The 22,973-nt window shown below is 31.5% G+C and overlaps 1 protein-coding gene and 1 long non-coding RNA gene across 3 annotated transcripts; both read right to left on the bottom strand.

Annotated features, from left to right (window-relative positions):
* Positions 1-2,137: 2,137 nt before the first annotated feature.
* Positions 2,138-7,274, bottom strand: LOC141046401 (uncharacterized). Of its 2 annotated transcripts, XR_012219366.2 has the most exons (4): positions 6,913-7,274; positions 5,717-6,665; positions 2,854-5,484; positions 2,138-2,521 (listed from the first exon to the last, which is right to left on the bottom strand). It is a non-coding gene; the product is annotated as an uncharacterized LOC141046401 (long non-coding RNA). The 2 variants fall into 2 exon arrangements; XR_016498068.1 differs by lacking the exon at positions 2,138-2,521 and having other exon boundaries at positions 5,082-5,451.
* A 1,010-nt stretch (positions 7,275-8,284) lies between these two features.
* LOC112294311 (NADP-dependent glyceraldehyde-3-phosphate dehydrogenase) lies at positions 8,285-21,505 on the bottom strand. The gene is made up of 10 exons (XM_024544604.3): positions 20,241-21,505; positions 13,147-13,340; positions 12,759-12,887; positions 12,471-12,590; positions 11,968-12,104; positions 10,258-10,413; positions 9,828-10,038; positions 9,471-9,638; positions 9,075-9,191; positions 8,285-8,800 (listed from the first exon to the last, which is right to left on the bottom strand). The coding sequence occupies exons 1-9, from the start codon at positions 20,398-20,400 to the stop codon at positions 9,132-9,134; spliced, it is 1,335 nt and encodes a 444-aa protein (XP_024400372.1). The 5' UTR covers positions 20,401-21,505; the 3' UTR covers positions 8,285-8,800; positions 9,075-9,131.
* Positions 21,506-22,973: the final 1,468 nt, after the last annotated feature.

Here is a 22,973-nt window from a genome sequence, read left to right on the forward strand (position 1 = left end):
AAGTGTTGTAATGGTGATTCGAGATTTTTAATGAAGTGGGTTTGATTACTCTTGACTGTTTTGTGAAATCGAGTTACCTCTGTGATGAAGAATTAAAAGGGTGTCTATAGGATTGAGTATGGGGAGTGAATGAAATTTATTGGGTTAATCTAACGAGACAGTCAGTGGATACAAGATCGTGAGTATAAAGCGACATCGAAGATTAGCAGTTTGGGTTGTTCGGGGTTCTCTGTAACGTCTAGAGACCTACCGACTGGGGCAAAAAGGACTTTGGCGAGCAGTCGAAGGACATCCGTATAGATTTACGGTGTATTCTTGCAGTTGTTTATATTCCAACAGTCAAAAACTGATAGACTGTTTGAATATTAGCGAATCTCCATACTACCTTCTACAGCCAGACGTCCAGCGCATTTTGGAGGAAGAAAGCACGTAATACGACACCGGGCGTCTGGCTGTAGAAGGTAGTATGGAGATTCGCTAATATTCAAGTAGTTTATCAGTTTTTGACTTTTGGAATATAAATAACTACAAGAATATACCGTAAATCTATACGGATGTCGTTCGACTGCTTGTCGAAATCCTTTTTGCCCCAGCTAGTAGGTCTCTAGATGTTATAGAGAACCTCGAATAACCCAAACTGCTAATCTTTGATACCGCTTTATACTTACGATCCTATATCCACTGACTATCTCGTTAGATTAACCCAATAAATTTCATTCACTTCCCATACTCAATCCTATAAATACCCTTTTAATTCTTCATCACAGACGTAACTCGATTTCACAAAACAATCAAGAGTAATCACACCCACTTCATTAAAATCCCGATTCACTAATACAACACTAACTTCAGCAACGATTGCCTCAGGCTTCCCAAAACCCTGTGAAGAAAAAAAATCCAATTCTCTGTCTTTTTTCTCTACTTCGAAGCATGAAGCTATCTTCCCGTTCCTTCTCAAACCCCTAAAATCTTATTCTCTCCCCTTCATTTCTTAACCTATCCTCCCCTTTAACCCTAATTCTCCCCTCTTTCAAACCCTAGCCTCTGAATTTCTTCAATCTTCTGTCTTGGATCAGGAATTGGCTCCACCGTCAAAGCTTTCTCCTCCGTTTTTACTTTTTAGAGATCTTTTTACTGAAAGGACGTTCCCGGAGCGGCACAAAAGACGGAACAGCCTGAAACGGAATTGGAGCCCCGTAATCGGGACCACATTGAGTCGCCTGACCAATTTAGGTCTCATATTGGCTAAGATGCCTGTAGTAAGACCTGGATGTCCCTGTAATTGGACCGTTTTGAGTTGTCCGACCAAGTCAGGTCTCATATTGGGTAAGAGGACTCGGATTGGATGTCTTGAAATTGGATCCAATTGGCTCTTCAAACCAAGCTCACTCGTCGTTGAATCGGTCCTTTCTCTTTCTACTGACTCCCGTTATTGGAATCGAACAGAGGATTTCAGTATGCCTCGGTTGATTGTAACGGGGTGACTGACCCTGGCCTCTCAGTATTTGCACTGAAATTGGTCGTTGCTCCCAATATTCGAGGTAACTGAATCATTAATAAAAGTCCCCTTTCTTTATATTTTCACGGTATACTCGTGTTACAACACGACACCACTCTTTATGGAACTTGTTTTTAGAAGAAAAAGTAATATATATATACTTAAATAGAAATAAGTAAAAATAGATTTATTTCATAATATCTTTCAGAGAAGCTTTTTATAAGCTTCATAAATACTACTTTGACTTTATTTATATTTATAGTTAATTGATAGGTTAGAAACTTGATCAACAAATTAATCATATACTACAGTTATTGATAGCTTGTAAAATAACCTAACTATGTGGTGTATATATAAAAAACTTGCCTTACAAGTTAAGCTAAGTGTCTTGCAAAGTCAACTTGTCTTGGAGGTCTTATAGAACATTGTCACATAGCTCTTAGTTAGATAATATATATGGAGGCAAGAGTAAAGCCTTCTTCATTGTTGTCAATGCTTTTATAGTCCTTAGTCTTATTTCAATATTTTCTAATTTTTTTTGTCTTTGATAATAGCCATTCTAGTTTAATATTATATCATCTTTGAATGATTTTTTAATTCTTTTGAGTAATACTATGAAAGACATGAATTTCAAAAAATTAAAAGATCAATAAATTCCTATGCCACTCAAAAAGATTAAAAAATCACTCGAAGATGATATAATATTAAACTAGAATGACTTTAGTCAAAGACAAGACTAAAAAGTTTTAATACAAGATTAAGAACTAAAAAGTTTTAATACAAGATTAAGAACTAAAAAGGTATTAATAAGAGTGAAGATGACTTCACTCTTGCTTTAATATATATTATCTAACTATAAACTATGTGGCAACATTGTACAAGACTTCTAACATATATCCAATTTATAAGATATGTATCTTAATTTACAAGACAAGTTTCTTATATGAGTATTATATCTTTAGCCTATACCACAAGTTATCCACTTGTGCAATATATGACTAACTTGTTGGCCAAATTTTTAACCTATCAATCAATTATTAATATGTATAACATCAAATACGCATCTATAAAGCTTCTAAGAAGCGTTGCTAGAAGATAATATCAAATCTACTTATATTTATCTTCTATCTAGCATTTTTTAACTAAGTAAATATATCTATCTATGAATACTTGTTATATAATTCAATAAACTTATTAAATTTGAATAACCACTAAAATAAAGTTTTTTCCAACAAGAAAGATTTAATAATTCATTTGACAAACTTGTTAAGCTTAAGCAATCGCTTAAATTAATTATAATTAAAGAAGAAAATTTTATCAATTCATTTAGCAAACTTGTTAAGTTCAAGCAATACCTCAAATAAAAAGTTTTTAAAGAAAAAATATTTTTTAATTTATTTGGCAAGCTTGTCAAGCTTGAGCAATTACTCAAACAAAGTGTTGTCAAAGAAGAAAGATTTGTCAATTTATTTGTTAAGCTTATCAAATTTGAACAATTATTCAAATGAAGTGTTTTTAAAGAAGAAAGATCTATTAATTCATTTGACAAGCTTATCAACCTTAAGCAACTACTAAAATCAAGTAGAGTTAAAAAATAAATAAATAAATATTAATTCATTTATCAAGTTGATTAAGCTTGAGCAATAATTCAACTAAAGTAGTATTAATGAGGAAAGATTTATCAATTCATTTAGGATGCTTGTCAAGTTTGAGCAATCTTTCAAATCAAGTATTTTAAAGTAATTAATTTTTTTTTTATTCATTTGGCATTATTTTAAAAATTTTATTATTTTTTGAATTCAATGATTTTAAAGATATAAGATTTTTAATGGCTTTTGGTAATACTTTGAATTTATTAAATCCATTTAAATCTAGTCTTAATAATTTATTATTTATAAATAGTGCTGTTTGTAGTATTTCATCTAATTTAAGTCCTTTTAGAATCAATATTGTTAACTTTTTAAATACTTTTTTTAAATATTTGTTGAATATTTTAAAAAATAAATTTATTTTTTTTAAAGTATAAATAAAATAATTTTTTATTTCTTAATAATAAATCTTTTAAGTATTTTATATATTTTACTAAAACTATAAATGTTTCAAAAATATCTTTTCTTAACTTTCTATCAATGTTACATATTAGTATTTGTAAAGAACAAAAGTATAATTGTTTTATAAGAACCTTTGTAGCATATTCTTAATATTATTATTAAATATAATACCTTCCAACTTATCAACAATATATCAAAAGAATAATTAGAAATTACAATCCATAGTATTATCAAATATATAAAACATATACATATTTCAAAGTATTTCATATTGCAACAAACAAAAAATATAAAAATATTTGTAAAAAATATTAAAATATCTTATATTCTTCTTTATTATTTTTTTATATTTAAAAAATTATTCAAATTATTCTATCACTATTTGAAAGTATTATCTAAATTATTAATCCATACATTGGTACTATATTCAATTTTTAAATTAGTTATTCATTATATTTTTTTTGTTTTTCAAAAAATCTCTGATTGATATCTTATAATTAATCATATACTTTTATTACTCTACTTTTTTCTTTTTTAATCATCAATAAATCAATATATCTCAAATAAAACTTGAATCTTATTTTTCAACTCTACTTTTCTTATTGGTCCATATTTGTAATATAGTTTCTTTCATTGTACCACCTCAATTCACATTATTGCAGAAAAATTAAATAAAGAAAATAAAGAAAATAAATATCTAAAAGAATATTCTACTATTTAACTTTTAAGATATCAAAACTTATCTTCAACATAATCCATAGCTTATCATTACTATCTTCTTTGTCTTCATCTAAACCTCTTCCTTTCTAGAATTCTTGCAAAACTCTTTTTTAACATCTTGACATCTTTTGTTATTTCAAACTCAAGAATATTTCATTATAAGTTCTTACAATCTCTTTGCCAACCTTAGCAAGTTTTTTAGACAATTTATCATCATCTCTAAAAAATTAAGTTATAAAGAACTTCAAACTTGCATCTTTGTCAAGTTCTTCAACATTAAATTTATGAGTCTTTGTAAGATAGTCTTCTCTTGTCTTCTAATTTTTTGTTTTTATAATTAATATGCTATCTTTGTTAGAATGTGGAATATGTATAAGTACTATATTATTGATATGACTCTTATTTTTTATATCATCCAAGTCTAACATAAACTTTTTGTTCATCATAGCTTGTGCTTCTTCTAAATTCTTTAGTTTTGATTGAATAGTCAATTGGTCCAAAAGTTTGTAAATTATTAAAAATCCATCATCCTTATTATGAATACTTTTAACAAAGTATGATACATCATGCATTTGTTGAATATTTATTAAATGTAGTTTTTATTAATGCAATCTTTTCAATTCTATCCAAACCAACAAAACATAATGCATTTATTCCTTCTTTGCATAGTTGTTTGATGTTTAACAAATATTGTTTTACACCCATTAACTTGTCTTTATAATCATGTCTCTATTTAAATAATCAAATCATGATGTTAATAAAAGATACAATTTGTGCAATTATTTCTAGCAAAACAATCTATTTACATAGTGATATTTTGACAAAACAACATTATTAAAGAACACATGTTAGAATTTATAGATCTTAAAATCAAAAAAATCGATTCAATCCATACATCAAACAAGTTCTCCAATATAATATTTATCAATGTGTTATCATTATGTACATCATTTGATTTACTCCTTTCATGATTTTTTTTCTTAAATGCTCCAAAATAAGGTATTTTGGCTAAATCAATTCCCATCAAGTATTTTCTCTTCAATGATACAAGTCTTTTATAAAAATCTGCAAAACTTGATCTTTATAAAGGATCCAAAGTCCAATATTCTTTAATCAATTTACTAAGATCATTTGAAGGTAACTTGGGACTTTCATCTTTTTCAAATTTTTTTAAAAAATCTCCTATTATTTTCACACCATCAAATGAATCATTTCCTAAAAGAATCTTAAAACATGTCATTACAAATGTATACTTATTTGATTCAAAAATACATCTTTATTGATTCCATTATACTTTTTAATATCACAAGAGCTCTACATCTTAAAATTATATATATATATATATATATATATATATTAACTTTTGGATTCTTTTTTACATTGATTTTTGAACAACTAAAATCAATCAACTTCACAATATCATATTTAAAACTATTATTAAATTTACCATCATCTATAATTGTTACAATACAAAATTGTATTGTCATAATAATGTTGACAAAACAACATTATTATCATCTGGCTTATTTATTATTATAATAATATTTTTTTGACAAAATATTATTAAAACAATATTTTGAATTGTATAATATCTGGCTTCACACCAACATTCTTGTGTACAATCTTTTATCAGCATGTATATTTTCAATGTTGTACATTAAATTTGCAAAATAAAACTTTATATTCACTTCATTCATTGCTACAAGCTCTCAAGCCTTCAAATACTTAGATAACATGGCAAAGTGGTTTACAAATATTTAAATGTTGATTTCTATGTAAAAAGATTTTAGTCTTTAATGAAACCTCAATTTCTTGATTGTAATTTTTGCGTTGACTAAGTACATCTCTTATATCAACTTTTTTTCTTTGAATTTAGCAAACTTGTTACAAAATTCCAAAACAATTGCAAATCTCAATATACAACAAGCAAATAAAAACCTCTATATTATTCAAGATTAAATCTTAATCCTTAAATCCTAAATAAAATAGGTCATAGTAAATATTTGAATAATATGTATAATTTGCCTTCAATCACATGAATATAACCTTGTTACATATTTTACAACATTTTAATAAATTTTGATCACCAAAAGGAGTATTTGAAATTTTTATTATTATATTAACAAAATTGTTACTTTTGTATGAACAAAATTAATCTCAAATGATATTTGTAATTCTTTTAGTAACTTTTTTTTTCTCATCTCTCATTATTATATGTTTAATAAATATTCACACACACAAATAAAGTAATATCAAATGTCTCATCAATCGATACAAAATGATTATGGTTGATGTTCATACCTTATAAAAAAAACCAATATTTGATTCTTAAAAATACTCCTTTGGTTACTCAAGTAACCATAGATTCTTCAAATGTTGTCTGATTACCACACAATCTTCACACGAAGACAATATAAATGTTAACAAAAAGTAATTTATATGTCAGTCCTTAAACATGTTTCGTAAAAACAAAATTGATTCATATCTTTGATAAACATTAAACTAGAACATTTTCTCATAGCAAGGCACATCTTTCAACAAAGCACCACCCATCTTTCATCTAGTAACACCAACTGTTGAAATTCTTTTTACGAATGTGATATATCTTTAAACTACTCTGTTACAAGTGTCATCTCCTCCCACCTGTTTAGCAGCGTGCCTCACTTTGGTTATTATTTCAGAGAATGTGTTGAAGCATCATACTTGGCCCGTTTGGATTGCATGTCTTTCTCTGCTAGGCTTTGTCTCTCTCTCTCTCTCTCTCTCTCTCTCTCTCTTCGAGCAATTCGAAGCGAGGAGAGAGCACAAGGCTGCGAGGGTTTCGCGACGAGGGCGAAGGAAGTGAACAGGGGAGGAAGGTTGGGGGCTAGGATGTGTGGTGTGCTTGAAACCCTCGACAGAACGGATGAAACGAACGCTGATGGGTTACATCATCCAAGCGACGAAGTTTCGAAACTCAGGTGAATAGGATTCAATAAAAACATTATCTTCTCTCAAGATTATTATTATTATTATTACGTCGATGACTGGTCCACTCACCATCAGGACTGCCGAAAGTCACACAGCAACATCCCCACAAAAGCCATTACGGAACTTCTGATAATACAAGCCTGAGAGGAAGAATCAAAAATCATTTCCATGGAAAACTGGCTGGTACATTGGGCTTGAGGATGTCCTCTGTGAAGGCCTTTCACCTGCGATCTGCGTGCACACATATCCACCCCTGCAAATGAGAGGGGCCGGTCGCACACCCTCCATGTGTAAAACACGGCAATGCAAATATATTACCCCGGCACACCCTACTCTGTCCTTTCGATTTCAGATAAAAGCGACATCTTAATCTAGCAGTGGATGGTTGAGCACCAGAGGTGCATCCATCTACGTCGTTTCGTGGCTTGTCATGCAATCTGGTCTAGCAAGGACACAACCCAGACAACCATGTGTTCATTTTGCACCTCTGCGCTTTACTCTTCACAGGGCTTCTCGATTAGGCTTCCATCGTATGTTCAAATCGGTTGTTCTTTCTGGATTTCGAATTGACCATGATTTCCACTCTTACAACGCTGATCCATTTTCGTCTATGTTTAAGGTCGCTGCCTAATCGATCTCCGGGGATTAGTCTGGTTACCCTTCAAAACCCTGACTACTCAGATGTGTGAAATTACTGAGAGTGTGAATCATCTCTTTGGGGTTCGAGAAAGACAGAGTTCTGGGTATTCATTCTGTTCAGCTAGCAGTCATGATTTGTCGTTCTAGAATTCGATTTGTGGCTGCATAGGTAAATCATCTTCAACTTCTATGTCTACATTTCACTGCTAATTGATATTACGTTAAACTTAACATTAAGGTTTCTTTTGATGACGATAAGAATAATTGTAGTGATCATTATTGTTGTTGTTGTTGTCAGTTAAAAGTATAATAATGATGCACCTATTTCATTCCACTACTGTAGAAGCTGTAGTAAAATTGAACTTGATGCAGCTATAATGCTTCAAAATGGGTGAAGAGTCAGGAATTGGTGTATAATCATACTGGGTGAAACTTAATACCCATCCTTTTAAATTGATACTACAAAGTACAGATGGTCTATATCGTTCATTTCATGTGGTAAAAAAGAAAAACAATAAATCACTATTGGTTTAAACTAGGTATGAACACACAGACTTTGACTCTTGTCCCCAAGAGCTTGGCCAACAAAGTTAATCAGAATTAAAATCAAATAAAAATGTGAAAGGGCATGAACTCTCTGGTTATTCCCTATAGACAGAAACACAGTGGAAATGCCAATTATTGGCAAACAAATGCTGCTCCAACTGGTGCTATGAGTAATGCCAAGTCATGCCACATGGTTTTGTTTTTGTTTTGGTATTTATTTTGGTTTTTTTCATTTATTTATTTTTCTCAACTACCCTTCAAATCATCCTATGGTGTAGGATTCAACAGGGAGGTTGATGACAGTGCTTTTGGTTTTGGTCATCATGTTGATACTGTTGGTGATGCCTTGAGACCCAATACCACTATCCTTCAACCCCTGTAATAACAACAACACCACTCAAACACACATCACCACTACCACCACAACAATGCTTTCAACCAACATTGACATTCTACATCTTCTTCAATTTCCTACTTTGTTTAATTCTACAGTTTTGATTGATTGTTGTTGTTGTGTTGTATTTACTTATCTATTCATTTATATTTATTTTTCATGTGATATTATTACATTAGAGGTGATAAGAGTACAAATATAGAAAGAAGTAGGAAAGAAAAGGAACTTCTAAGTGTTTTGATGTGTATTTGCTTACTTGAAAGGGGAAGTGGTCAGGGCCCCTGCCAGGGGCAGCATTGATCTGGACAGTTCCTCACTCCATGGCATTGCTCATCAAGATGGCCTTGTCAATATCCCTTGTGAACACACACCCCTGCTCACCCATCCATCTCCCACCTTATACACATGTATGTCTGTCTGTATGTATGTCTGTGTGAAAGTGTATGAATATACACAATGCAAACTTTGTTTTTGTTTTATATTTATTTATTTATTGTGGTTGTTGTTTTTACTACATTCTTTATCTTCTAACAACAAGAACATCTGTAGTTGGTTTGATAATTACAAAACTGATGAAGCAATGATATGGCATGAGGGAGGCATGGATGTTCAGAGAGAGAGAGAGAGGGAGAGGGGGAGGGGTTGGAGTTACTTGGAGGGCAAAGGAGTTAGCATTGCAGTGGTGGATGCCCTCTTCAGGAGACTTGATGCGGAGAACAGGGATCACAGGTCCAAATGGCTCCTCCCAGGCTATCCTCATGTCCGGCTTCACATTGTCTACCAGCATTGGCCATATCAAGTTCCCCTCACGCCTCCATTCCTGTAGACACAGAAACCCCCTTTCCCTCTCCAACAAATTCAGGAAAGTTCTACATGCAAGAGCTACAGAAATCCCACACCTGAAATGATTTGAAAATTAGGGCAATAATGTTGCAACAAAATCACCAACTGCAAAGACAATAAGTTGGAGGTGAGGGGGGAAGGGGGAAGGGGATCATTTGTTATGGACCTGATGGAATTTGGCTCCTTGCTGCCTGGCATCATCCACAAGGCCCTGAATGAAGTTAGCAGAAGACTCACTGATAACCGGGGTGATGTCACAGTCTTTGTCAGGAGGACCCACTGTGAGCTTCTTCATCTTTTCCACCACCCTCTTCACCAGATCATCTGCCACAGACTCCATCACACAAATGACCTTCACTGCTGTGCACCTTTGGCCACTGCAGGCATCATCAACACAAACAGACAGCTTTTACAACCCCAAACCTCACCTTTGCTGTGATAACTCTCTTCCATTCATTCACTGGATCTCCTCAAGCTATGCTCCTATTTGTATTCAACATAGGTACTTATATATATTACACACACACACACACACACACATATATATATATATATATATATATATTATGGTTTTTGATACCACTGGTGGGGCTGACCTGTAGGAGTAGCCACCTTTGATGATGTTGTTGGCAGCCAGCTCCAAGTCAGCATCCTCTAGAACCAGACAAGTGTCCTTCCCTCCAAGCTCCATCTGAAGAGGGATCATTCCTGCTTTCCTACAGATGGCCATGCCTGTCTCTCCTCCTGTGAAACTGCACACATACACACACTGACACACTCATGTTATTTAAACAATAAAATATAAATACCATTATGATCAACAATAAACTCTAAAATGGCATCATTGGAATTCTTAAAAACGTCATTGCAATGAAGTTTTAGTGACAATATCTCAACATCACTGTAAAAGAAAATAACATTTGTGTTACATTTTCAAACTCAAAAACATACATTACATGCATATTCATAAACCATAAAAAAAATAAAAATAAAAATAAAAGAAAGCTGAAAATGTGAATGAAAACGAAAATTTAAGAAAATCTTATTTAGGTTTAATTTGATTAATAACTTATGATAAAAGACAAGAAATAAAAGATACACTAGATAAGTCATGATCAAGTTTACAATTCCTGTACATGTATATGTATGTATGTATGTATGTATGTAGACTCAAAAGTGTGAAAATTAATTGATTCTTTACAAAAGATTCAATTTGAATACAATGCAATGACCAGAAGTTAGTAAATATCTACAATATTACTAATTAAAAAAAAGTTAAAGAAAATTATAACTTAGATTAATTCACATAAGTTAAGGGAAATATTTTCTTAAATATTAGTAAACTATTTTTAGAATTCAATTTGAAAATTCATGATGCACTATAAAACATTATAAAGTAAAACACAATTAAAATGTCCAACATAAAACACAATTAAGATGTCCAACATTTGGACGATTGAATTTCAGAATTATTAGAATTCTTTTCTCTATTTTTTTTTCATATTTACATGAAGTTTTTATTATTTGACATGAGAATATTTACCATATGCAATTAACAGAAATAGAGGACTTCAAGTCAAAAAGACTATCATAACTATATTTACTCCAAGAATAAGGTTGCTATGCTTTCAATTTCATTAAAAACACTTGTGTTTTCCAAGTTATTTGATGTTAATTTTTAATTTTATAAAAAAAATTATATTAAAAATTACTCGGGTTTCTTTTAATATCCAATTTTAATCACATATTGTAAAAATGAAATTTGTCTCCAAAATTTTTTGTTATTATTATTTTTATTATTGTTACTATTTACAGTTATTTTTTGAAGTGATGGTTTTAGACAAACTGACATTAAAATTCTTCAATGATCTTCATATATATATATATATATATATATAATTTTAGTCAAACATATCTATCTCAAGAACTAGGCAGTACAAAATTTTAAAATGCACAGGTATTTTAATATACAGGCTTCCTTTCAGACCATGATTAATAAAAATACGTAATTCTTTTCTGTGAAAAATATGGAGAATAGTAAGTAATAGAAGTAGTTTGGTTTAACATGGTATTGTCATCAAAGACATGAAATTTTCACAGAATTGTCTTCCAATTGTTTTGTGATGAAATTGGAATTTTTGCTCGTGTGATCTTCAGTTTTAAATTTGTGTATAAAATATTTAAAAATATTTCTCTCTTGTTGAAAGTAATAATTACATGAGCTATTAGACTTTGCACACTATTATGTTACAATCTTTAATAACAAATGGCATATATAGAAGGGTTGAGGGAGTTGGGGGATGTGCCTGATGCAGCTGATGCTGGGGTGAGTGGTGAGGAGGTCCTCAATTATGGAGCCCTTCCCCGTGATGGCTGAGACCAATCCCTTTGGGAAGCCAGCCATGTGCAGGCATTGGATCATATGCAGGCATGACACTCCCCCCTGCACCACCCCATGCACACATGAATCAATGACTTTATTTAACTATTTCCTTCAACATCCCCTTCAAAGTAGTAATCACCCATTCAGCCTTCAGTTTCTTCACATGTGAATATACCAAGTCTGTGTTTTGACCAATCATATTCAATTGTTTCAGAGCCAATAATTTCATATCCATTCAGCTTCTAGACATACCCCACACTGGCTTATCCTCTTATCCAAAAAGGACAGTTTGCTCTTTTAAACAGGTTTTAAACAGGAATTTGATCACAATTTGGTTCTAAATATTGTTGTTGAATTCTGTACTGTCAAACTATTATTACTCCAGTTCCAATTTGAGTTGTGTAAATAGATATGTTGAGGGGTTACCTGAGTGGGAGGCTTAAGAATGACAGCATTGGCTGCTACCAAGGCTGGCCCAAGTTTGGAGACAGCCAGGTTCACGGGATAATTGAATGGTGGAATGGCCAACACCACACCCAGTGGAATCTACACTTAGTATGGCACAAGGAAATCAGAGAGTCACACCCCTCACATTCATTGAATTACTTTGATCATTCATAATGCTTGTAATTAGTCCATACCTTTTTGAGTGAGTGAGTCATATATATATATATATATATATATATGATTATTGGGGTGTGGACATGGTCACACCTTGGAGGCAAGGCAGTATTTGTTGCGGCCATTGCCAGGGAAGGAGTCAGAGACAAGGAAATCCCCTTTGCCAAGAATGCGGACACCTTCTTCTGCTGCATATGCCAACAAGTCCCCTGACCTCACCACCTGGCCCGATAGCAATTCCTTACCAACTCACCTTAACATTGAAGCAACACCTTTCCAAATAAATTTAGAAATTTGAAAGAAAAATCTCTAACCAACTTGTATGTTTTACATCTATTTGAATCTTTAAAGTAAGAATTACACAATTTGATGTGCCAAAGTCTGGTTTTTATACCAAGGACAAGGTACAGATGTATTACTTTTCAGAATCATGTAGAAATGATTTCAACATTTGTTGAATTTGAAGGTGAGCACAGTTTACCTCAGTGATGGCATCTTTTAAACACTTGGCCACCTCAGCAACAAGGCACTCAGCAATGGGGGCCTTCTGCTCTTTCAAAATGGATGCAAATCGATGCAAAGCCTCAGCTCTTTTCCACAAAGGAGTCTTTGCCCATCCCTTCTGTGCAACTTTTGCTTTTTCCACACAACTGTTGACCTCCTCTGGTGTGCATGCTGTCACCAGCACACACTAAAAATTTGAAGAGAAAAGAAAAAGAGCATGTATATATGTATATATATATATATATATATAAATATATACTGTGTGATTTTACATGATAATCATAATTTTTTATTTTTGTGAGAATCACCATCATTTCTATCAATTTCTGATAGCATAGTAGAATTTTAAAAAAATATTCTGCAGATGTAGTATTCCTATTTATATTTTAAAGTAGAAAAGGCATTTTAAGATTACGAAAAATGGGCAATTATCACCAAGGTACAAGTGTGCTGATATGCACCGGCAGTCAATGCATGTTCCTACAATTGAAGGAGGCCAATCCCCACCTCAAGTCTTCTTTAGATGATGAAAATAGGGGGGAGAAAGAAAATAGAAAAAATGCATGCAGCATCCATCAATGCCAACCACATCTCTCCCTTTCCCCATCCTTCCTTGCTTCCTTGCAGCTCCAAGGCTGGTGTGTGGATGCCTGGACTTGCAATTCAAGGAGGGCACCAATGGACCTCACAATTATCGAAAACCACAGATGTTACTGATGCCAGACTGGCAGTTTTGGGGCCAGGTTTTAGGGTTTAGGGTTTAGGTCAGTAGGAATCGGTCTATTTACACATGCCGATTTCCAAAGTCTATCCAGCACACACACACACACATACCCATTCCCCTAAGGTCTTCTTTGGGGAACCTTCTGTGAGGATAGGAGCTGAGAATCTCTGACAAAGAGGCCAGCTCAGCAGCACATCTTTCATTCCCACATATTCTACCCTTGATGGAGGGCACTGGACAAGAGTGGGAGGAGGGGATGCATGCTCAGCAAGGGAAGCTCAGCAAGGGAAGGAGGGAGGGAGCTTCAAATTACACTACATTATAGTCTGGGAATTTGATGTAGTCAAACCCCACAAGCCAACCTGGTTCACAAATTGTGACCAAGAATCTCTCCCTTGTCTTGAGCCCTGTTTGCAGGTATTCCTCCTAATCAGCTTTGGAGCATGAGTTTGGTGTAATAGAGCAAAAATGAAGCACAGTGGAGCATGAAGCACTCAGCCACTTGCTGGAGGTATGCTTCAGCTTGGGATGTTGCAGTTACTGGAGGCAAGCAAATGGTTTACTCCAGTTGTAGTGATGTTTCAGTGCTTGCTGGTACAAAGGGGTGTGTGTCTCCTGAGAGTGTGCCTGCTGCTTGTAATGTCCACCCCCTTTTAAGCCTCCCCCTGATTTGAACTTTCCTCCCACAACTAAATGCTGTACAACTAAGTTCACACAACATGGAACCATTTTTGGCTTCCAAGATATAATTTCCCATTGGAAGGAGCAGTTACCAGAGCTTTCTCATCACAGCATCCTCTCTGTGCCCCACAAAACTGGGGCCAGCAATTGCATGTGAGCAGATTCCTAAATATCCTGTTGAACTGGCCCATCAGTAAAATTATAGTATGGCTACAGTGATTTCTCATCAGAGTCAGATCTGCTCACTTGCAAATTGCTGGTCTCCACTTATCCCTATCTCCATGATTCAAAACTATTACAACACATAGGATCATTTGACAACATCTATCGCAAAATGCAATGTCTCAAAGGACTTGAGAACAGGTCAAAACTTATCACCTTCCTGAAAGGACTTGTCACTCACACTCTCAACACCTATACTTACAATTACATATATTTGCCATTCCAAAGTTTGGAAGTCCTTCAGTTCCACAAGCCAGCAAGCATGGTGACTTGCATTATTCGTGGGTTTGCAAGAGTGCTAGACTACAGCTTCTCGATAAAAAAGATGACACATGACCAATTTTGAGTTTCAAGCATTTTCTGTTGGTTACTGTTCACTAATCATTTCTTAAACAATCTCATAATTCGTTTTGTTTCCTTTTTTTTATAAACAAAATAAAATGAAATTCTTGAGGCATAGGATATTTCTAGATCAATTTTTAAAAATAAAAATACTGTTGTTCAAAGGTAAATGCATGATATCAATAGTATTAACCATACACACATACTAAATGAACAAAAAAAAAAAAAAAAAAAAAAAAAAAAAACTCACCTGTGTTCAGAAGTATGAAAAGATGTTCAACTGTGTTATTAGTATAAACTTCTGAACATGCTCAATTGAGAAAAACTATTGTTCAATGGATTATTTACATTTTCATCAATTGTTGATAATGTTTTTGAAAATATGAGTTTTCTATTTTTATGAATGCACCTATAAATGCATGTAAATGTATACACAAAAGTATGTAATAGTAGAATACAACATGAGATAGTTTGGGTTTGTGGGAAGACATTCAACAAGACATGTTCCCCAACTTTTGGTAATTCATCACAACCATCACATTTATTTAATTACTGCTTAGTTATCAAGGACGACTTAAAACTTGGTTGTTATCTAATCCTTAATTTTTTTATTTCAAAATTGATTTTATTGATGGATGGTTCAACAACTTGAATAATTAAACAAATGACCTAGAGACATCATGAAAGCAGAATACTTGCTTTCAGCCAATGTGAAGCACAAAATCATTAAATCATTCAAACAAGCTATCTCTGTTGTTGTGCATGAGAGTCAAATTTGTCTACTTCTGTGACAAATGAATAGCCAATTAATTCAGAGATTATATAAATTTTACTCGTGGAAAAATGATTAATATTAAATCAACTACTGAAATCTAATTCACGTCATTGTTAATTAAAATAAATAGTCCAAGATAAATCATTTAAAATTTTAAAAATCGCTAAAAATGTAATTCAAAAGTAAACTTTACATCAAATTAAACAAAATTTTAAGCATATTTGATTTTTTGATTAAAAAAATATCAAACAATTCTTCATACCCTCAATGTTTTAGCACAATATTTTAGTTATTTTAACACATCATAAATTTAAAATCGTTATAGATTTCAAATCCCAGTTCATTATATGAAATAAAATAAATTTTCAATTGTTGTCTAATTAAGTTGTTTTGTTACATCTGTGTCTATATATGTGTATATATAAATTACTTATTTTTTGGATTCTATATGTATATACAATTTAAAACATGTTTTAGTATGTTTTATTAAATAACTTTATCATTCAATAACTTGGAACTCATTTAGTACAACACATCTTATTTGAGTGGATGCACTAAATCTCAGTGACATTCTGTATAGCTTATTTCTGCATCAATATAATAACATCTAAAATCCTCATGTTAAAATACAGTCCAAGGCAAACTCTAGTATCAACATTATTATCATAAAATATATTTCGAGTCATGATAGCAATTTATAATAGTCAAATTCTTTAATTATGTTTATCATATTTTACTGGTATAATAAAAAAAAAATGTTTATGCAACAATGCATTAGATTCTATGAATGCATCAAAAGCACTCGTTAGAAAATCTAAATACTACAGCACAATCACCTATTTACAGCTCTGAAACCTGTGTAGTCCTATGCAATGTCCACTAAATTAAATCTCAACCCAAATGGTTATTTTCATACAAAAGCTAACATTGATTCAACTGTTTGTTCCATTTATTCAGAAAGAATCAATACCTAGTCAAAATTTCATATCATTCTGTACATTCTTAAGGTGTTGAGAAAAATATCATATTCACTGTATATAAATGTGTGTCTCTCTCTCTCTCTCTCTCTCTCTCTATATATATATATGTATATGTATGATTCACTTTCAAACAATATTCTTGATTAAGAAATAAAATAACTAATTTTAATCAAATTTCATTGCTTGCAAATGATTTACACAAACCAATTTTATTAAAAAGGCATTTACCAATATTTTATCAAATATTTATGCAACAGAATGCAATATGTTCATTCCTACTGAATAGCTCAAGCTTCAAACTATAATTTTATGAAAAGATATATATATATATATATATATATATATTTGAACTGGTTTAGTTCAACAATGGAGAATCTTTTAAATAGTGTTGAACAATTGACTGCATGCAATTCACTCCAAGGCATACTTCTATTGTGATTTAATACAAAAATTGTTACAGAAAAAGAAAAAGAAAATCATATATATATATATATATATAGAAAAATTTCAGGTTTACAAGATCAATATGTTTTTATCAATATTTTTATATGTATAGAAGATTTTTGCAGTATTGAAAGTTGCCAGAAAAACTAATTTTGAAATAAAAGAAACAAGTTGCAATTCAATTCGTTGAAGAAATGAAAAAAACACTCATAAATGATAATCATTTTTAAAGAGAAAATGTTTTACTTTGAATTTAAGCTTTTCAATTCAAGAACTTAATTGACTAATATATATATATATATATATATATATATCTCTTATAATCTTATGCAACTGCTTTCTAGCACACACACTATCATAACAAAATCTTGAAAAGTAATCATTTCATTATGTTATAAATTTTGCAAACCAGTCACATGCAGAGAGAATTTTCTCATTCAATTATATTTGTATTTCTTTCCAAAAATTAAATATTCAGTGTGATGAAATTTTAACATATTTAATATTTATATTTAAATCTATATATATCTCTCTGTTAAATCATTTTTAGCATAGTTATAATCTTAGACTAAAGCTAATCATAAACTTTAAGAATATGCTTCTTCTGACATGCATTTACACCTTCTGTGTGTTAGAAAAGCACATTCTGCCTGGATGATAAATGTCAAAATTCACAGATACCTTTATCACTTAGAAAGCAGATCCTGTCCACAAAATTAAGCAGTGTGAACTGTTATTCTAGGGGTGTGGAACATTCGGCGTTAAATTTACAAATTAAAACATATTCAATATAATACTAAAAAGACAGTAGTTATTTACATTTAAATAGAGCAAAATCATTCATATAGAGGCATTTATTTTAATTTCACTATCAACTTACATCGTACATTCAAGTTGATGAATTACTAATTTATTTTAAATACATCTTCTCCATGTTTGAAATAGCAGTTACAGTATATAACATTTCATGAAGTAAATATACAGTGCAGTTCCACACGAATCTATCAAAAATCTAGAATTCTGACAAATCATTTAAACTTTGTATCTAAAAATAAGAATAGTAATAGCATGTTGTAATTTTGAGATTTAAATTTATAGAAATCATAATTAAAGAGTTATGTCAGCTCATGAATACATATTTGTATATGTATATAATCATTTGTTACATTCAAATTTAGAAAATATACATGAATAAAAGAATAATATATACATATTTCAAATGTTCATGTATATATATTTAGACTAAAGGATGATATTGATTCAAATTCATGTGCAGATGTACATTTATTCGTGTACATCTTACATTCCTGGATTTAAGTGTTAGGATTTTGAACACTCTCCTGTCACAAACTCTTTCAACAAATTTTAGTCAATATATTGTTTCTTTTCTTTTTAATATGGTTGAACATCACGCTGATAAACAGAAATGTTTATTTTATTTTATGTAATAATTATCCTGTTAAAATACACTGTTGCGTGGTTTCTGAGATATTGTGAAGTGTTGAATATGTATGTATATATATATATATATATGACAGCTCATTAGGCAATTTGTGACAATGTTATGGACAATATTCAGTTTCATACCGGTTAAATTGAGCAAGTTTGATTTGTTGATACATTGAAAGAGGCTTATCCTCATAAATCGACATGTTATTAATAAGAACGTAATTTTTATAACATTTCTCAGTCATTGTTTATTTTAGTACTCTGCTGTAGACAACTTGAAACCCATCTATTAATATTAAAATTTGTGAGGCATATTGTTGATACTAGGTATCATATGGATGATAATTTTGATGCTGTTAAATGTGTCGTTAATATTGTTACAAAATTTTCCAAATTAAAAAAGCCCTAATGTATTTAATGTTCATGCTTTCAGTAGGAATTGTAAAAGTACTCTTGTTGGACTCCACTGAAAACCATTGCGGTCTTCACCTTACCAATACTAAATGTCTCAAATGTGAGGAAACAACAAAATAATTTTGAAAAGCTACAATTATTGTAAGGTATGTGCATGCATAAATGAATTTTATTCTATCATGATAACATATAGCTATCAATATAAATACACTGAAATTTCAAAACTTAAAAAAATTATGAATAAAAAGAATTACAATTTTTTTAAAAGGTATTGGGGGTTTTAAATTAACCCTATGTAGTACAAATACACAAAATGTTATGTCAGACTTTCTCAGAATAATAATATTTAAGATTTTAAAAAATCATATTTCAAGAGAGAGTATTTATGTTGTTAATAATCATAGTTTTCATAAAGTAATATATATATATATATATATCTAGCGAGAGAGAGAGACTGCAACTAAGATATTTTCTCTGCAGACAAGATACTTTTAGTTTGAAGAAATTTTCCATTTCTTCATGTTTTAAGTTACATATTAATCATGTGAGAAAATCTCAATTCACGTAGATTGACCTAAAATATCTTGATTCATTCCATTTTTAGATTGAATCGCTGAAAAGCTTGAAGGGAAAATTAGGTAATTTTGAACTAATACAACTTCTGGACCACAATCACAGTGATGATTGAAAAACAACCACTGTCAGGTTCACTATTAATATGACTTAATCATGCACTTGACTGCAAAATATAAAATTGTGCTTTTGTGGAATGAATGAACCCTCGATTTGAATTTCATTGTAAACAAACTTGGAAAACAATAAGCTACCAATAAGGTGTATTTTTAAAAAATGTACTTGGAAGGATTTGTGGGTGTCAAGTCCGATTTGACAAGTTAATTGTAAAGAAAACCCTCATGAATTACTGCTCAATCAAAACAATATCAAAGAAAATCATGTATTGAAGAATGTTTGAGGGAAATGTTGAGAATCATGCATGGGTAAAGATATTATGGGTAAGTGTGTAATGGATGCTCACAAACCTTGCACTTTGAATTGGAGCTTCAAAGTGGTGGGATTGAGGACCCCAATGGATTTTCCTGAAGTGGAGACCTGCCACTCTCCATTGCTGTAGAACTTGTAGGTGTCACCATCCAGAAGCTCCTTGAAGGTTTCAGAACCCACTGCACTGCTGAAGAACATGGTCCCACCACTTCCACTCCACTCCTCTCTCTCTCTCTGGACAATCTCCACAGCCCTCTGAAGACAGGCAGATAGATAGAATGATGGATGGATGTATTTATAGATAGATGGATAGCAAGGGAAGGAAAGTGAAGAGGAGGAGAATCTGGGTGCAGTAGCTGCTTCAGGGGATAACTTTGGATAACTTTGCAGCAGCAGCTCATGTCATGCATTATAAGTTAGACCTGGTGCACTCACTCACTCTGGTCATGCAAATTGAGGGATTGTTCCTCACATGAACAATTCATCCCCTTTCTTTCTATGCCCCTGCAGCTGCTTTCCCTCTTTCTTCCTCCTGCCCCTGTCCTCTTCTGTGCCCATCCCTGGTCTTGAGCAAGTTGCTGACCACAATTGTGTCCCATCCCACATGGCGAAAGAGATGTGGCCTGGGAAAGAGCATTACATCACCACAGCATGAATGGAGGGTGGACATATCTGGACCTTATCACCTTCATTCTTTCTTTTTTGACCTTCAATGCTCTCCCAATGGGCTTCATGATATAGGCCACCTGCTTGCATGAATGGAATATGCCTACACTCTCCCAGTACCTCTCAACTGGTTTCCACAAGTCAATTCATCCCTCATAGAAATAGCCCTGCCTGCCAAGAGATTCACTATAGTATGGTGTGGTATGCAACTGCCTCATGTAATGGACACCCTTCCTTCTCCAAGATTCTTACCCCCTCACAGACCCTAAAACAAAACCTAAATCCATCTTGTCATCACTACAACACACACAAAATCTACACATTTCAACTTTCAGTTCAGTTTATTCATTTGGAGACATTTGAAAGAGCATAAAGATCCTAGTCACACTCTTCATGGAAGATATAGACATGGTGTTCCACCTTACTTTTGCTCACATGAGCCTTGTGTTGGGATTAACTTTAACATGAGTGAACAACCCATCTTGACTATATTTTAAAAGGTTGATTTTATCACTATTATTGAATTGTTTGCTGGAGAACTTTGCATTTACAAGTTTAGGGTTTAGGATGAATAAATGATGCCATCACCAAAATTAAATCTACAAAATTAATGTCACAAACATTAAACTTCAAAGTGACCTAGTGATGCTGAAGGTTTGAAGAATGAAAATGATTCTGTAGAATACTCTACTGCCAGTTTGTCTTCATGAATAACTTTGTAATTACCTTGTCTGCCAAAATGTCATGTGCAAATGTACATACATACATACATACATACATACATTCTAAGACTTAGTATTATTTTTTTCTAATTTATGAAAAATCAAATTACTGATTCAATTTTTTTATTAATAGTAATAATAAAATTTCAAATAGAATTTAAAAAAACTAAAATGATCTGTAACCTTGAAATTGAATTCTTATTCAGAAAGTTATTGATGATACAAGTGAGCTATTTCACATTTAAATGCTATACATTTACACAGTAAAGTAAAGTCTGGAAAAGTAGTATAAAACTTGGATTCTAAGATAAGAATATATTTATTCATACATAGATTTCACATCATATATATATATATATATATATATACATACTAATGTTATGAAATGAGAAGGTCAAAGAAATTTGGGTAGTAATCTACTTATATAAAAAAAATGGTGTTTGTCCATTTGCTTGTCCAGAGAAATTACTGATTGGTTTAGATTGTTATCACCATTTAAAATCACATATTTGGATTTTTAAAACTTAGTTCTACCTCACATCAAACTGTCCCCTGTTCTCCTTGTCTTGTGTCCTTGTCCCCATCAACATTCTACCTTTTTCTCCCCATTCCATGTCCCCGTTTGGAGGGCTATTGTGTTTAATTTAACCTACTAGAAAATACAAGATCATTGGCTTGGTAAAATGTATTATATACATAGAAGATTACTTAAGATCTACTATTATTTGAATTGGTTAAGGTTTAATAATACACATGCCAAAAATAAGAATTTTGATATACTAAAGTAAGTTTTTATAGTTTTAAAATTATTTTCTACATATATTTATTTCCTTTAAAAATAAGTAACAATTTTTTTAATCAGTTTTCAATATATATATATATATATATATATAAAAATAATGCACTAACTTTCATAATTTTATCTATTGCATTTTTTAAATTTAAAACATCTTCCATGTATATTGTGTAAAAATTTGGATTTTTTCAAACAACATTGTACAAAAAATAAATTCATGTAAAAATAAAAATAAATTGATTTAATAAAATTAATTTATTCATATATATATATATATATATTAATTCATCAATTTAAGTAATTGAAAAGATTTAAATTACTATAAAAACTTCATTTTCAACCAAAAAAATATTATACAACTTTTAAAGCTTGCAATACTATTTGGTAATTTTTTCATCAGAAAAACATCTTTATTTTATAAAAATATCAGTGATTTAAGGTTATTTCAATGGTTATTCAATCATTTAGGTTTCTAAATAGGTTTTTTCTAGTTAAGTATCTAATCATTCTTATTTATATATATATTTTTTATTGTTTGTGATTTTAAAAAATATTTATTGAAATTATAAAATATAAAATATTTGTTT

Source organism: Physcomitrium patens, chromosome 17 (assembly GCF_059467195.1).
Source record: "Physcomitrium patens ecotype Gransden chromosome 17, ASM5946719v1, whole genome shotgun sequence".
NCBI lineage: Eukaryota > Viridiplantae > Streptophyta > Bryopsida > Funariales > Funariaceae > Physcomitrium > Physcomitrium patens.